Source organism: Macrobrachium rosenbergii, chromosome 23 (assembly GCF_040412425.1).
Source record: "Macrobrachium rosenbergii isolate ZJJX-2024 chromosome 23, ASM4041242v1, whole genome shotgun sequence".
NCBI classification, from domain to species: Eukaryota; Metazoa; Arthropoda; class Malacostraca; order Decapoda; family Palaemonidae; genus Macrobrachium; species Macrobrachium rosenbergii.
Window position 1 is genome coordinate 17,588,135 of NC_089763.1, and position 15,488 is coordinate 17,603,622.

Below are 15,488 nucleotides of genomic sequence, written 5' to 3' on the forward strand. Positions count from 1 at the left end.
GCAGCGCCTGCAGGAGAACGGCCTCGTTGTCAGGTTCGACAAGTGCACCTTCGGTTCATAAAGCTGACTTCCTGGGCCACAAGATATCCCCGATGGTGTCCGCCCGCTCACATCAAGGTGCAGCTGTCACCAGGTTCCCCTGTCCCCACCCTCCGTCAGGCCATCCAGGAGCGTTCCTCGGGATGGTGAATTACTAGGAGGTTCATCCCGGGATCGCACACACCATGGCCCCCTTGACGAAAACCCTGAGAGGCCAACCAAAATCATTAGCGTGGGGACCCAGCCAGCAACCAGGCCTTCTCCCTGACAGTCTGCCCTACGCAAGTAACTGCCTTGGCCCACCAGGACCCCACCGCTCCACTCCAGCTGGCGTTGGAGCGCCAGTGGCGTGCGCATGGGCCGTCCTGGGTAAGATCGTCGGCAGCCCCCAGCCCATCACCTTCTTCAGCAAGTTCCAACCCTGCAGAGGCCCGCCTGGCACCTTCGGCATGGAACTCCACGCGGTATACTGGGCAGTCCGGCACTTCAAGTTTCCTCCTGGAGGTAAGCCCTTCACAATCTACCCGGACCACCAGCTGCTGGTCCACGCCTTCACCAAGCAGGGGGCGCATGGTCTTCAGGCAGCAGCGACACCTCGCGACCATCGCGGGTTCACCTGCTCAGTCAAATACCTCCCGAGCAGGAAGAACCCTGTGGCGAGGCAGCCCTCTCCAGGATTAGCGCTCAATGCAGTGCAGCTTTCGGTATCAACTATGAGGACCTCACCAGGGAACGGGCCGCCCGACCAGAGCTCAGCCTACCGCACGCCATCATGTCCCTGAGTGGAGGGCGTGTCCCTCGCGGTCCCAAGTCTCCTCTGCGATGTCCCGACCCCGGCCAGCCTCGCCCCTGGTGCCGCCTCTATCGCCGCAGGCCATTCGGCGTCATCGCGGGCTGTCCCACCCCTCCGGCAGGAGCAGCGGCCCATACTGCTGTCAGAAAGTTCGTCTGGCAACGCGTGCAGAGCCGCGAGACCTGGGCGAAACAATGCCTTCAATGCCAAACCAGCAAGTTGGCCGTCACGACCAGTCAGAGGCGATTCCATAACGGGGCGGAGGTTGACCATATTCACGTGGACATCGTCGAACCTCTTACCCTGTCAGGCGGCCAGATATCTCTGACGGTTTGCCGACCGCTCATACAGGTGGCCAAAAGCCACGCCCATGCAAGCCACCGCCAGCTGGCGTCGCCCGAGGCCCTGCTCTCCAGCTGGATCAGCCGCCGGGCGTCCCTGACCACGTTACAACCCGACAAAGGGCCCGCCTTCCTGTCCGAGTTGTGGTCGCCTGGCACACTGCTGGGGACAGCTCATCACACCACTACCGCCTACAACCCGCGGCCAACAACGGTCAGCGTTTCCACAGGTCTCTGAAGGCGTCCCTCATGGCCCACTGCACCGTGGAGGATTGGAAATACCAGCTGCCGTGGGTCCTCCTTGGGCTGCGAACCGCCCCCAGGGCCAACGGCGACCCGTCCGAAGCTGAGTAAATCTACGGTGAGCCCCTCGTAGTCCCAGGCGAACTAGTCACAGAGGACCGCCACAACCCATCTGTCCAGAGGCTTCACGACATAGTCTGCAAGTTCGCCCCCCTGTAAGCAGACATATACCGACAGGTCGGTTGCCTTCAAGCCACCCAGCTTGTCTCCACCACCCAAGTCTTCGTCAGGGATGACACCGTCCGCCCTCCACTGACCAGGCCCTACAGGGAGCCCTTCTGCATGCTGGAAAGGAATAACAAGGCGTTCCTGCTCACCCTTCATGGAAAGAACGACTGGGTGTCAGTAGACCGCATCAAGCCCACCCTCCTGGAGGAGGACACAGACGCCACCGCACTGCACCCTCCGCCTGAGCGGTTGTCGCGGCAAGCCAGCCCCGCAAAGCGGACACACAGCCGCCCCGGAAGCATCCGCCCACCCGCCTTAAGCCGCCCCCCACGCACAGCACATTTCCTGCTGTCTTCAAGTAGCATAGCACCCTTCAGCACCCCCCAGCAGATATGCGACTAATCCAGCGTTACCTGCGTCTGGGAAATATTGCAAGTCCCCACTGGCGGGGTTTCTGTGGTGACGACCCATTTCTTTACTCTTCGATTAAGCTGCTCCCTAGATTGGCGGGTCATGTAGATCAGTCAGACCCAATCATTTAAACTGTGTATATGAATATTTACCTGTCTCCAATTTGTATATCATGTGTTCCTCTTTCTCCAGGTATCAGGTGTATTCAACTCATTTTCTGTCCATTTGTATAACTCAAAGTGCATTTGTTCATTGTATTTATTGTTAATTGTTACTGACCTCAGGTCACCCTTGTTCTCATTGTATTTGCGGCGTGGCGTCAGTCCGCCCTATATATCGCCGCCATGGTCACCAATAAAAGCAGCAGTAACCTTATCCTGCTCGTTTCTTTCGCACCTCTTAAAATACTACCATTCTAAAAATCAAACCGTGAATTCTATGTGATGTTTATCAGTAGGCTAGTCTCGGCCTCGGTGCCACCGACACACATGAAAAGATTCACATTATGAAATAAAGTGATAATAAAAAAGGTAATAAAACCATTTTTACCTTATATGTTATTGGCATATCTTCATAACACATAGCCTGTTCAAGGAATAATCCCATATCAATGGAATCAACTTTTATCTGTGTGAGGCCAGCTAGCTGACAAAATGTAAATATCGAGTTATGGTTGCACTCATAGCAACCTTTATCTTTCGGTAACGTAGTGTAATTACAGTAGTAATAACATTTTGGATAACGTAATATTCATTTTTCAACAAAAATCTGGCTGTTTGTAACTGTTTAGAACAACTCAGTCATATGTACGATAATTATCATACTTTATCGTATTGTTGTTAGGGGTTGCTTATGACTGGCAATGAAACGTAAACAAAACAATGACTTCCCTTTTAGGTGACTTTTGTAGGAAAAACATGATATAGAATCAACTTCCTCATTTCATTTACCGTATATACTCGTTAACTTGCGATCTCGCGCATCTTGCGACCCCCAAATTTTCACCAATAAAAAATGATTTTATCATGTACCTCGTGTATCATGCAAGTTCCCTTTTTGAGAGACCAGATTACTATGGACTAACCTCTTTTACTCCATCTCTTTACCCCATCTTCTAGTTAAATAAGTTAAAAAAGTAAAAGCGAATGATAAAAGTATCGTTAGTTATGTTATACTCATTGAGTAAACAAGTACAGCAATAAACAACCGAATGAGAAACAACTGTTTTGCTATGAACATGGTCAAGGCCGTGGCTACGAACAACCGAATCGGATAACAACACCTGTTTTGCTTGCATTTCAACCATCGTATGATAGTAAACAATTACTGTAGTTATGGTACAAATGATGTTAGGTACAATAGGACTGATATATATTTTACATTATACCCTTATTCACTATGGAGAAAAGACCACAAGGAAATATACTGCTAAATTTACGCTGCAAGTTGTAGCTGAAGCTGAGAAAACAAACAATGTTCAAGCGCTAATGCCTACAAATTATCGTGCGTCGGCAACATGGATGAAACTCCTAAACTTAGATATGCCATCAAACTCAACTGTAAACAATATTGGAGAGAAAAGTATTTTAATCAAAACTACTGGGCATGAAAGAACACATTTTACTGTTGTTTCAACGTGTGTGGCAAATGGGACGAAACCTTCCCCCATGATTATCTTTAAACGGAAACTGAATTGATGCCGAAACAAAAATTCCCAGAAGGTACCGTTGTCTACATTCAAGAAAATCTAAACCATGCAAATTGCACATGATCACCATGTTTGTATTTTATAATACAATTAGTAATATGAGAATACATACGATATTACTGGATACAGTGAAGTAAAGCTTAACTTGTTATAAGATCCATGGAAAAGAAGCATATTCTTTATGTTTGTATTTTATAATACGATATTACTGTGAATATTACATACGCTAATTTTATATTTCATTATGATGTGACACCCTTAAAATTAGTTTCAAAATTAGGTCTTCAAAAGTTGCATGATACGCGAGTATACACGGTATTTTGAATTTCTATGGATGCAGTAAGTAAAACAACATTTGTAATAACATCATCTTTACATAACCAACATTTCATAAGATACCTGTTGTTGCAAAAGCTAGCCTATACACAGATGGTTTTGGAATTTAGCAGTCGTCTTATACTACAGATATGAGATAAATTCAGGAAAATTTGTCATAATTTTTTACCTCGTCTTATCTAAAGGTCGTCTTATACATGAAAATATACGGTATATATGTTTATTTGTTTTGTATGATAAATAAATGACTTACTAATTTTCAGACATTAATATTAATGTAAACAGTACAATAATTCACTAAGGAAAAGTTCAATACAAATTCTTTTAACTCATCTATTTAGCAATCTTTTCCTGAAAGCTTTGGAGAGAGCGGGGAGGGTGTTCCGGTCAAATATGTCAAATAACCTGACAGCAAGGATGGTCAAATGAATGTTGCCATTTGGTGCTCTCTCTCTCTCTCTCTCAGGAAAAGATACTGCTAATTTGAGTCTCTTAACTAACTGGTATTAACACACATGCACACTGCTTGTGTGTGTGTTCATAGTTTTAAAAATGTATAGTGAAGGTAATACATCTTTGGAAGACAAAAAACAAACATAAATTTTTTTGTTGTCAGTCACGTGTATATGTATAGGGTGTGACCAGCAGGTAGTAAAGAGAGATTTAAGAGATAAACTCTCTCTCTCTCTTTTGCCCGTGTCAGCACAAGGCTGGCTGATTATAAGTCGTAGTGGTAACTCACTCTCTCTGTTTTGGTAATAATTTAAGGTATATTTGATATTGGATGATACTTTACGTATACATTTGGTAGCTGAACTTTCAAGATAGACCGTTATAAGTGTTTTTAGAGGGGAAGTGTTAACTATTTGCAGATTTTAACTATTCATGGGTGGGTTGTGGTATGCATCCCCTGAGAATCCAGGGAGGATGACTGTACCATACCTCCATGTAGTATTGTATGCCTTTTCAATGCCAAAAAAAAGGGCTATAGTAATTATTTTCATTCATATCCTCTACATATATGGTCTTCTAAGTTAGAGAGAGAATCTAATGTAGACCTGTTACATTGTGACCCAAATTAAGTGGGAGTCAAAATTTTATTTTCTCAACTTGTTAAAAAAATTGGTCTGTAATTATTTACATTACTCAGATCCTTTCCATGTTTGGGGATAGGAATTATTATAGCTTTATGCAATTTATCAGGAAATAAATTTCAAAGCCATAAATTATTATAAAACTGTACAATAAGCATGACTCATAGTATTTTTAAAGCACTAACTTATTTATTGAAAAGCAAAAAAAAAAAAAAACCATCTGAACATTGGGAGTACATAACTAGATACTGTCATAGTAAGAGCTGTTATAGATGCAAACAATAGATGTTGGCCTCTTCCTTATTTTTATGGGACTAAGAATATAACTATAAAAAAAGCCTATCTAACTAAATGGTAGAGGATAGATAATGGTTCATAACATGGTCTTTCTGTCAAGAGAAGCATAAATCTGCGTATCCTTAAGATTCACCATATCCATTACTAGGCTGCAACAATTTTAGTCTTTTTCACATGAAAAATGAAAATACCAGATTTTACAAAGCAATTTGCATTTTTCATAGGTATACAAACCATAGCCTTTAAGTGGAGGGTATCTATCCAGCATGGACAAATGGTTGAATGAATTTAGCTACTTATTAGCTGTATGGTGGTGATAGTGTGAACAGGGATTCCAGCACAGCTTCTAACATGCTGGGCATCACTTTATCTTTCTCCTCAGGGACTTAACTGGGTGGTGCAGGTGGAATATACATTAACCCTTTAACGCCGAAGCCCTATTTACAAAAACGTCTCAGTATGCGTTTCGGTGAGTTAGCGCCGAAGCGGAAAAAAGTTTTTTCAAAAAATCACAACAAGCTTAGTTTTTAAGATTAAGAGTTCATTTTTGGCTCGTTTTTTTTTGTCATTGCCTGAAGTTTCGTATGCAACCATCAGAAATGAAAAAATATCATTATCATATATAATATTGGAATATATGACAGCGCAAAAAAAAACATATATAATTGTATACAAATCATTTTGTAAGCAAAGCGGTTAAAGCTAATGACTTAATTTTTTTAGTTGTATTGTACACTAAATTGCGATGATTTTGGTATATAACAAATTTTAAAACGATCAAAACAACACAGAAAAAATATTATCACAAAATGATGCATGAATTAAATGTAGCGGACATAAAAAATTTTTTCAAAAATTCACCATAAATCAAAATATTGTTGCTAGAGACTTCCCGTTTGTTGAAAAATGAAAGCTAATTGATTGAATATTACTAGACTGTAAGTGTTTTTAGCTTACAATTGCAGTTTTCGACCATTTCAGTCGAAGTTAAGTTGACCGAAAGTCGAATTTTATCTATTTATCATTGATTTATTATGAAAATATTTCAAAACTGATAAAAGCTACAACCATGAGTTATTTTTTGTTGTATTGTAAATGAAATTGCGCACATTTTCATATATAAAACTTTATGTAACAACTAATATAAAACGGTGCAAATATTACGACAACGAGACGAAAGAATTTCTGAGATGTTAGGCGAGTTACCAGGCGCAGGCGTAAGGAAAATGTTATTTTAAAATTCACCATAAATCGAAATATTGTGCTAGAGACTTCCAATTTATTGCAAAATGAAGGTAAACGATTGAATATTACTAGAATGTAAGGTTTTAACAGCTTACAATTGCGTTTTACCATTTTGGTCGAGTTAACGCCATTTCGGTCGAGTTAAAGTTGACTGAAGGATGAAATTTTGGCAGTTATCTTGTGATTTATGTGAAAATATTTCAAAACTGATAAAGCTACAACCATGAGCTAATTTCTGTTGTATTCTACATGAAATTACACATTTTCATATATAAAAGTTTATGTGACTAATGTAAAGCGATCCAAACATTCGATAACATGATGAAAGAATTTCGAGATGTTCGGCAGAAAATACCAGCGCCAGAACATAAGGAAAAAATTTTTTTTTCAGAAATTCACCATAAATCGAAATATTGTGCTAGAGACTTCCAGTTTGTTGCAAAATGAAGGTACATGATTGAATATTACTAGAATGTAAGAGTTTTAGCTTATAATTGCGTTTTTACCATTTTGATCGAGTTAAAGTTGACCGAAGGTTGAAATTTGGCAGCAGTTATAGTGATTTATGAAAATATTTCAAAACTGATAAAAGCTACAACCATGAGTTATTTTCTGTTGTATTCTACATGAAATTGTGCACATTTCCATATATAAAACTTTATGTAACGACTAATATAAAACAGTGCAAACATTACGACAACGTGACGAAAAAATTTCTGGTAGCGACGTGGAAAAAGTTTTCAAAATTCACCATAAATCGAAATATTGTGCTAGAGATTTCCAATTGGTTGCAAAATGAAGGTAAATGACTGAATATCACTAGAATGTAAGGTTTTAGCTTACAATTGCGTTTTTGACCATTTCGGTCGAGTCAAAGTTGACTGAAGGTTGAAATTTTGGAAGTTATCGTGATTTATATGAAAATATTTCAAAACTGATAAAAACTACAACCATGGTTATTTTCTGTTGTATTCTACATGAAATTGCGCACATTTTCATATATAAAACTTTATGTAACGGCTAATATAGAACAGTGCAAAAATTACGACAAAATTACTGAAAGAATTTCTGAAATTTTTGACCGGCGATTACCCAGCGGGTGTAAGAAAAAGTATTTTCAAAAATTCACCATAAATCGAAATATTGTGCTAGAGACTTCAATTTGTTGCAAAATGAAGGTACATGATTGAATATTACTAGAATGTAAAAGTTGTAGCTTACAATTGCGTTTTTCTACCATTTCGGTCAGTCAAGTTGACCCGAAGGTTAAATTTTTGTAGTCGACGTTTTACTCGTCCACTCGGCATTCAACAGACAATTTTAGTCGACGTTTGCTACGTCCAACAGGCGTTTAAGGGTTAAAGGGCTTTGGTTTATATTTGTTCCTAGGGGGAATACAAAGCGATGATGCCTTTCAAGTAGAGACGTACTTTTTAGATGGGTGGCTGTCTAAAAAGTAGCTGTAGGAAACATTTCACCAAGAAGAAAATGTTCCAGGGAGAAAGAAATGTACACTAGGAATATTATTTTCAAGAACTCCTAATAAATCTGGTGAAAATGAAACCAGACAAGTAAAGTTTTTTTCAGTAAAACCCCAGAAGAGGGGGAAGGAATTCTGAACCATTAAACTTGCCGTAGGGAGTAACAAGTTGTTGGGCAGCACACCCTGACTATTGCTAAGTAATGGGATTCTGAAAGCACAAGAATCAAAGTGGATAACACTTAGTAACAGATTAAGGTAGGCTCTATTTTGACACCTCCCCATTGTATTTCAACCTAGTTAATGCTCCAAAACAAAATGGAAGGAAAACACATAAATATTCCATACTTCCACATGAGAACTAGGTGCACATACTCAGATAAGATACTTCTTTGTTCAAAAGGGGCTTACATGGATGATTGCTTAACACTGAGCAGTCACTGCAGTTCTGAAGGAAAAGGTTTCCAAGGGCTTGTGAGATAGAATGACGTAAAGGTAGTCTGTTTATGCCAGACTTCTGCCTTCATTACAGTACCTGGGAAACCAGTAAGTTCTTACAGAAAATGAGTGATGGGCCCATGCCCCTGACTTCATGAGCTCTTGAATGAGATGGAAGACAAGACACATCTGAAAATGTACTTAGTGCCCTTTAATGACCTAACAGTCAGAGCCCTGAGAGCCTACCTTAAACATACCGCCCCCCACAGACCGGCCCGTTGGAGACTTTTCAGGAGAAGCAAGAGATTTCAAGGAACACCATCTCCTTCTGGCTGAGAGAGGTGATTGTTAGGGCATACTGCTTGGGCCGTAGTGGAGATCCAGGTCCAACCATAGTCATGGTTCATGACATCAGAGGGACAGGACCGTCGGTGGCATTTAGGAAACACCACTCAGTCTGTCAGGTCCTCCAGGCAGGAGTCTGGAAGAGGCAAACGACATTCACCTCTTTCTACCTCAAGGATGTAGCACACAAGTCCTTAGATACCTTCACCTAGGGCCTGGTAGTGGTGGCACAGCAGGTCATATTAGACAAGGGCCCTACACCTCTTGCATGCCCTTCAGGTATCGAGTAGGAACACTCCCACATATTTACCCAAGAGACTCCCCTCCCACCTTCAGGTGAGACTTCATACACTATATGAAAGCGTAGGTGCATATACATGTTGAAACAAATACCAAATTATAAATAAATTTGTATTTTTCCCAACATACGAACCTACACTTTCATATATGTAGGTAAAAGTTACCCTCCTTGTACCATCCCACGTAATTTTGATCTCTCACTACTTCTAGAAGGATAAGCATAGCTGCGTACGGGCTGACTCACACAATGGAAGAGGGTAGGTTGAGCCAGGTCACACTACGTGACCCAGGTATAGTGTTAGGATTTTGCTTTTCAGAGACGATTCAATAACAGCCGAAGCAAGGTAAGCACAGATTACTCCATGTATGGAAGCATAGGCTTGTATGTTAGGAAAAATACAATTTTTAACATTTTTTTTATTATATTGTTACTGAAGATATCATTAATATTAATGAAGGATTTCCAACATAATGATTCCTTACCTAAGATATTCACATATTTATATTTCCATAGTTTTCAGTCTTATCATGCCAAAGAACGTGACAGAAAATGCTTTACTAACTTTTGTTATTGTCTGTATGTTTTGTTGTGCTTTTGAGTACTGCTTTTCTATAGAGCAATAGAAGTAAAGAGCTAGCTTCTATATTGTACTAAGTACTGATACATGCTTTATGTTGTGTTCTGGACAATTTCTCTTTCTCAGTAAAATAAACAAAGTACAGTATTTTTCTAAAATTGTGACTTGAGAATTAGTTTGTAGCCTTTCAAAGCACATGGCAAAGTTTTCAAATTATACTGTTCCTGTAACTCCTAAACTTCTGTAAGATACCTATTTTTGAAAGTGTCAGTCAGTCTTCCTTTGACAAAGGCCTACCTGAAAGTGGGTTTCCATCTAAACATTTTGTTCTTTCACTACAAGTTATAAAAATATTTAAATAGTTCAGTTACTTCTAATAAGTTCTAAAAACACTATAAAAATCAGTAAAAATTAAAAAAAAAAACCATGTAAGTTCTACCTGATTGTGCAGAAAGGCTTTTGCAGATAACTTGACATCCCACAACTGAAGTCTCTCATAAAGCTGCTCATAGCCTGGATCCAAGAATGGGCGACCTTCTTCAACTGTGATCTGATAAATGATAATAAACTTGAAACTGACACTGAAAACAGGTTTAAAAAGACTGGGAAGAAACTGACTTTCCAAATACATAAAATAAGTCAAAGTAATTCTCATGTTCAATAATTGCAAATCCCTTATTTGACTTATGCATAAAGCCTAAAAAAAGCACTGTATTAGACTATGGAACTTCAACCTAATGATTAAATTATGTGGAATCTCCAACCTACAACTCTTAACCATGTTTACACTGCAAACCAATTCTAGTGAGCTAGAAAGGTATTAAATACATAAGGTAAAAACTTTATAACTGAAAAACCATGTACTAATTACTCAAATGTTTCCAGTGCTAGGTCAACAAAACAAACTCATAAATCAAAACTTAAAAAACTTTTCCACTTTACCTTTTCCATACAATAAATAAATCTAATTCTCATGCCAAGATCCAAAATGCTGGAAGTATTGTTGTTCATACAATAAATAAATCTAACACTTATGCCAAGATCCAAAATGCCGGCAATTAATACTTCCATCTTTAACATATTTACATTAATAATAATAATAATAATAATAATAATAATAATAATAATAATAATAATAATCAATATCATCATCATCAAGGTCCATCCCAAGTATAAAGGAATAAATCATGAAATTCGTGCTTTAAAGCCAAGAGGTCCAGTTCTTGGATGGCAGGATAAAAAAAAAAAATCCCAAAAATAAGTGAGATGACGTACGTACAAAGATCTAAGGGTGAAATTGGGAGAAAACTCCAGTTTCATTAACAAGTAAATTACAGAGGTTTCACAAGACTGAATAGAAAGAAGCAAGAATATAAGTAAAATAAAAGGTTAAAAAGTTGGTGCAGCTAAGGGCTAAAGGAATGTTGTACAGTAAACCCCTGTGTTCATGGGGATGCATCTAGCCCCACAAATAGCTAAAATCCACAAACACTTAAAACCCTTCTAAAAACACTTGGAAAAACATATCTTGAATATAGCCTAGCCCACACTACGGTATTTAGTACCATGTACAGTATACATATATGGTAGGCTATACAATATACTGTAGTAATCATTAATATTAGCTAATTCTGGAGGTTCATGCAGATTGACTTATGATAATTCAGTACAAAGAGAAATTGAATAACAAACAAAATTAGCTTAGCCTACACTATGGTATGTCGTATACATATACGGTAGCCTAGCCTATGTTATACTGTACTCTATATTCACATATTAATACTGTATTTTATAAACATCAACATAACGAATATGCATCTTTTCTATGGATATTTTAAAATGTTTTGCTTTACTTCACTATATCCAATAATATTGTATACATCCTTATATTGCTTTTGTATTATAAACTGCGATCATAGTGATCAATGTTTTGGTTGGAAACCGATTACGCGGTAAGTTTATTTCGACGTATTTAACTCAGTTCAGAGCACTTTTCTTGCTTCTAGTTAGCGTAAATGAATCTCTAGATACTTTATTTATATGGGGCAAGGTTATTTTTTGTTATATGAAGTGTTTTTAAGTCGAAATATAACTTAAATATGTCTCGTTGTGAAATTAATTTAGTATTTTTTTGTTACTAGATGACGTTGGCCGTTTGGGGAGGCATGTTTGTTTTGTGTAAAAAAAAAAATCAAGATTCCGTTTGCTATTTTCACTTGATTTCATCATAATACAAGCTTTACATATTTATCTTTTATCACCGTGAAAACAGCAGTAATATGTGTTCTTTAATGCCAAGTAGTTCTGATTAAAATACTTTTTCTCCCAATGCACGATAATTTAGTCATTAGCAGCTTGAATATTGTTTTCTCAGCTTCAGCTACAACTTGCAGCTTAAATCTAGTAGTATATTTCCTTGCCAATCTTTTACCTATAGCGAATAAGGGTATAATGTAAAAATATATCAGTCCTATTCTACTTAATGTCATTTGTAACATAACTACAGTAATTGTTTACTACGTACGATAGGTGAAATACAAGCTAAACAGCTTATATGCTAAACAACAGTTTCTCATTTGGTTGTTTATGGCTGTACGCATTTTTGCAAGAGTATAATGTTACTAACAATACTTTTATCATTCTCTTTTACTTTTTTAACTAGAAGATGGGATAAAGAGATGGAGGAAAAGAAGTTGGTCTATTGTAATGTGGTCTCTCTCACTGCCTGATTGTACGCTGCTGCCTGCGCCTGTGTGAAATCTAAAAATATTTTGTAAATACTGACGTATCAGTATTAATTCCTTACCCCATCGCAAAACTGAATTATTGTAAGGCGAATTATCGTTACTCAAGTGCTACCTGGGTACCTGGGTATTTTAATAGTTTTATCAAAAAAAGTGCATTTAGTCATGAAAATGATAAGAAAACACAGTAATTAGTGAATATTTCTCAGTGAAAAATACCGCACATGGGCGAATTTTCCGTGAATATTGTGCGCAGTAAATATGTTCCATAGAGAAATCCGCGAATCGGTGAGTCCACGAATCGTGAGAACGCAAATACGGGGGGTTTACTGTAAACCCTTTTTAGTAGACGGCAGCACACCACATCAGGTGCACTGACAGTACTAAGCCCCTACAGAGCCCATGTTTATATGAAGGTGTTGACCCTACATTGTACAACACATGAAAGCATATTCTTGTTTCTTACTCATCATGGCAGGTTTCACACTGCTGTCGAGCTTCATTATGTTGAGAGAGAGAGAGAGAGAGAGAGAGAGAGAGAGAGAGAGACAGGTCAAGTTGCTACTGTGACAAAATTGTATCCATGAAATGATAAGTGATATCCCTTAAATATAACAATGCACAATGCAAAATTAGGAAGAAGTTTTGAACAACCAACATTAACTTCAAAACTAGATAATTCATCTTAAATTGCAGTAATAATGACAAAAGCTTTGCCTGTAGCATAATCAAGAACTGTAACTGTATTATATGCACTTGAAATTTTGGTGCATCTTTTTCAGAAATGTAGTATTTGTGAATATCATCCTATGCAATGCATTAATTACTAATACTGTACACATTTTTGAACAGTTGCATCTGCAAATATCTTGTCCTCAGTTAATTCTACAGAGCCTTTAATGGATATACTCATCAATCCTGACAATGTCCATTAGCCCAGAACTGAAAATCCTATGAACTCTTTCACTTGTTTGTCACAAAATACAGAGCGTAGCAATCCTAGTGATGATAACTGGCTTGAAAGAACCTTCTTGGGAATCACACTTGACTTTGACAAACTAATTATTATTGAAATTAAAACTAATAACACCCCTGGTCCTCACATATGTATGATACATATACAGTATTGAGTTTTTTAAAAACAAAACATTCGTAAGTTCCTGATAATAAAAGCGTTGGAGCAGCGCTGAAAACTATAAGTTAAGTTGATAGATTGTGATCACTTAAAATAGCAAGAAATTACCATGAAAATGACAAATAATCCATTTCATTCTTAAAATAACTGAATATGATTCGTAGAATATTAATATTGCAATGTCTCATGGAAATATCTGGAAGAAAAACTACTGAAATTCTTGAAGCTTTTTAATATTAAAAAAAAACATTGATGACTCCAGTGATTGAGGAAACTTTCTGAAGGAACTGCCACATTTGTAAAATCCTTATTATCAAATAAAAGGATTAAAATATCATCAATACTATTGCTGTTAGCTATGCATAGGTACAAAGGTTTATTTCTTATATTTACTATAAATCAGTTTAATAAAAACCTGGGGACAGAAAGAGGATTTTTTCTAGAATTAACATTATACAGGCTCTTCTCTATAAACAATGCATGTGACTTACAACAATTCACGTATACAAAATAAATTTTACCTAAAAAGAAAAGATCTGAAGAAACTTCCTAGTTTTTGTGGGAAGTGTTATTGTGGGAAGTGTTATGTCAACATAACTGTCATTTTTAAAGCAGTAAATGAAATGTAGTGTCACAGTTAAGATTACAGCTTTCCTTTTCTTATAACATTTTATAAGAGATGAAATAGAACTGTAATTGTAAAATACAATTAAAAAAGATTCAAACTGGATGGTAAATAATTACAAGTACTGATTATTTAAAAACATACAGTATTTAAAGTGTGTCAGTTTATCTTACTGATATAAAGTAATAAATATGATAGAAGGAAAACTACAAAGAAATGATAAACAGCAATAAATATGACGGAAGGAAAACTACAAAGAACTGATGCTAAAGCATATGGAACCTCTGTCAAGAGCTTAGAATGTTTCTTTGCCATGAATGCTTATAATGTAAGATATGAATCTGAATAGCAATTGATAAATTGTAAGTAAAAGAAATGATGAAAAGAGAAATGTCTGAATAAGTACATGACATATTCACGTAAAACAAATTCTAAAAATTCAATCGCATGAAACTTCTCTAGCTATAGAAAATGTCAGAACTCTGTTGCAACTCATTCCCCATAACTCTAGAAAACCACAAAACCAATTTGATTCTTATGCTATTTGCACAGGATGAAGACTTGAATGCAGCATTTCTTATACATGAACCTTATAAAGTTACTGTTCATGTCACAGTTAACAATAAAATGAAGCATTCTATCAAGTGTGCGATTACATTAAACTGTACTGTATATGATTTACATAACTCAAAACTCTATGTACAGTGATCATAGAATATGACACAGAAGTTATCAAAACTATCCTATACCAGATCTTAATTACCATCATATAAAAAATGTTTAAAGCATATTGTATTTTCCTAGATATACAAACCAGAGCCTATTATATTAAGGGTATCCTTCAGTACAAGCTGGAACAGCCATTGGATCTCGGAAACAATGTAGTTAATTGGTGGAGATGGGGGAAAGAGAGAGGGGGGGTAACTCCTCACTCACCTCCCTCTTGCTACTTCACTCTTTCCTTTATCCACAGGGACAGAGCAGGGTTGTTTAGGTGAGTACAACCCAAATAAAAGCCTAAGATAATTTTATTTGTTCCTAAAGAGATAAAGCCACTGCCTTAGGAAGGGAGTAATCTCTGTCTGAGTCAAATTGGACTCCACCTAGA

At 37.6% G+C, this 15,488-nt stretch overlaps 1 protein-coding gene across 6 annotated transcripts in view; it reads right to left on the reverse strand.

Moving 5' to 3' along the window:
- The window catches only part of LOC136851317 (tRNA pseudouridine synthase A), a 73,694-nt gene that overhangs the window by 18,652 nt on the left and 39,554 nt on the right, over positions 1–15,488 (reverse strand). For all 6 annotated transcript variants that reach the window (XR_010856840.1, XM_067125330.1, XM_067125327.1 and 3 more), the window contains one exon: positions 10,316–10,426. Coding sequence is in view for 5 of the 6 variants with exons in the window: in XM_067125330.1 (XP_066981431.1) it covers positions 10,316–10,426 (111 nt within the window). In the remaining variant the exon portion in view is untranslated. The remainder of the gene's footprint in view (positions 1–10,315; positions 10,427–15,488) is intronic.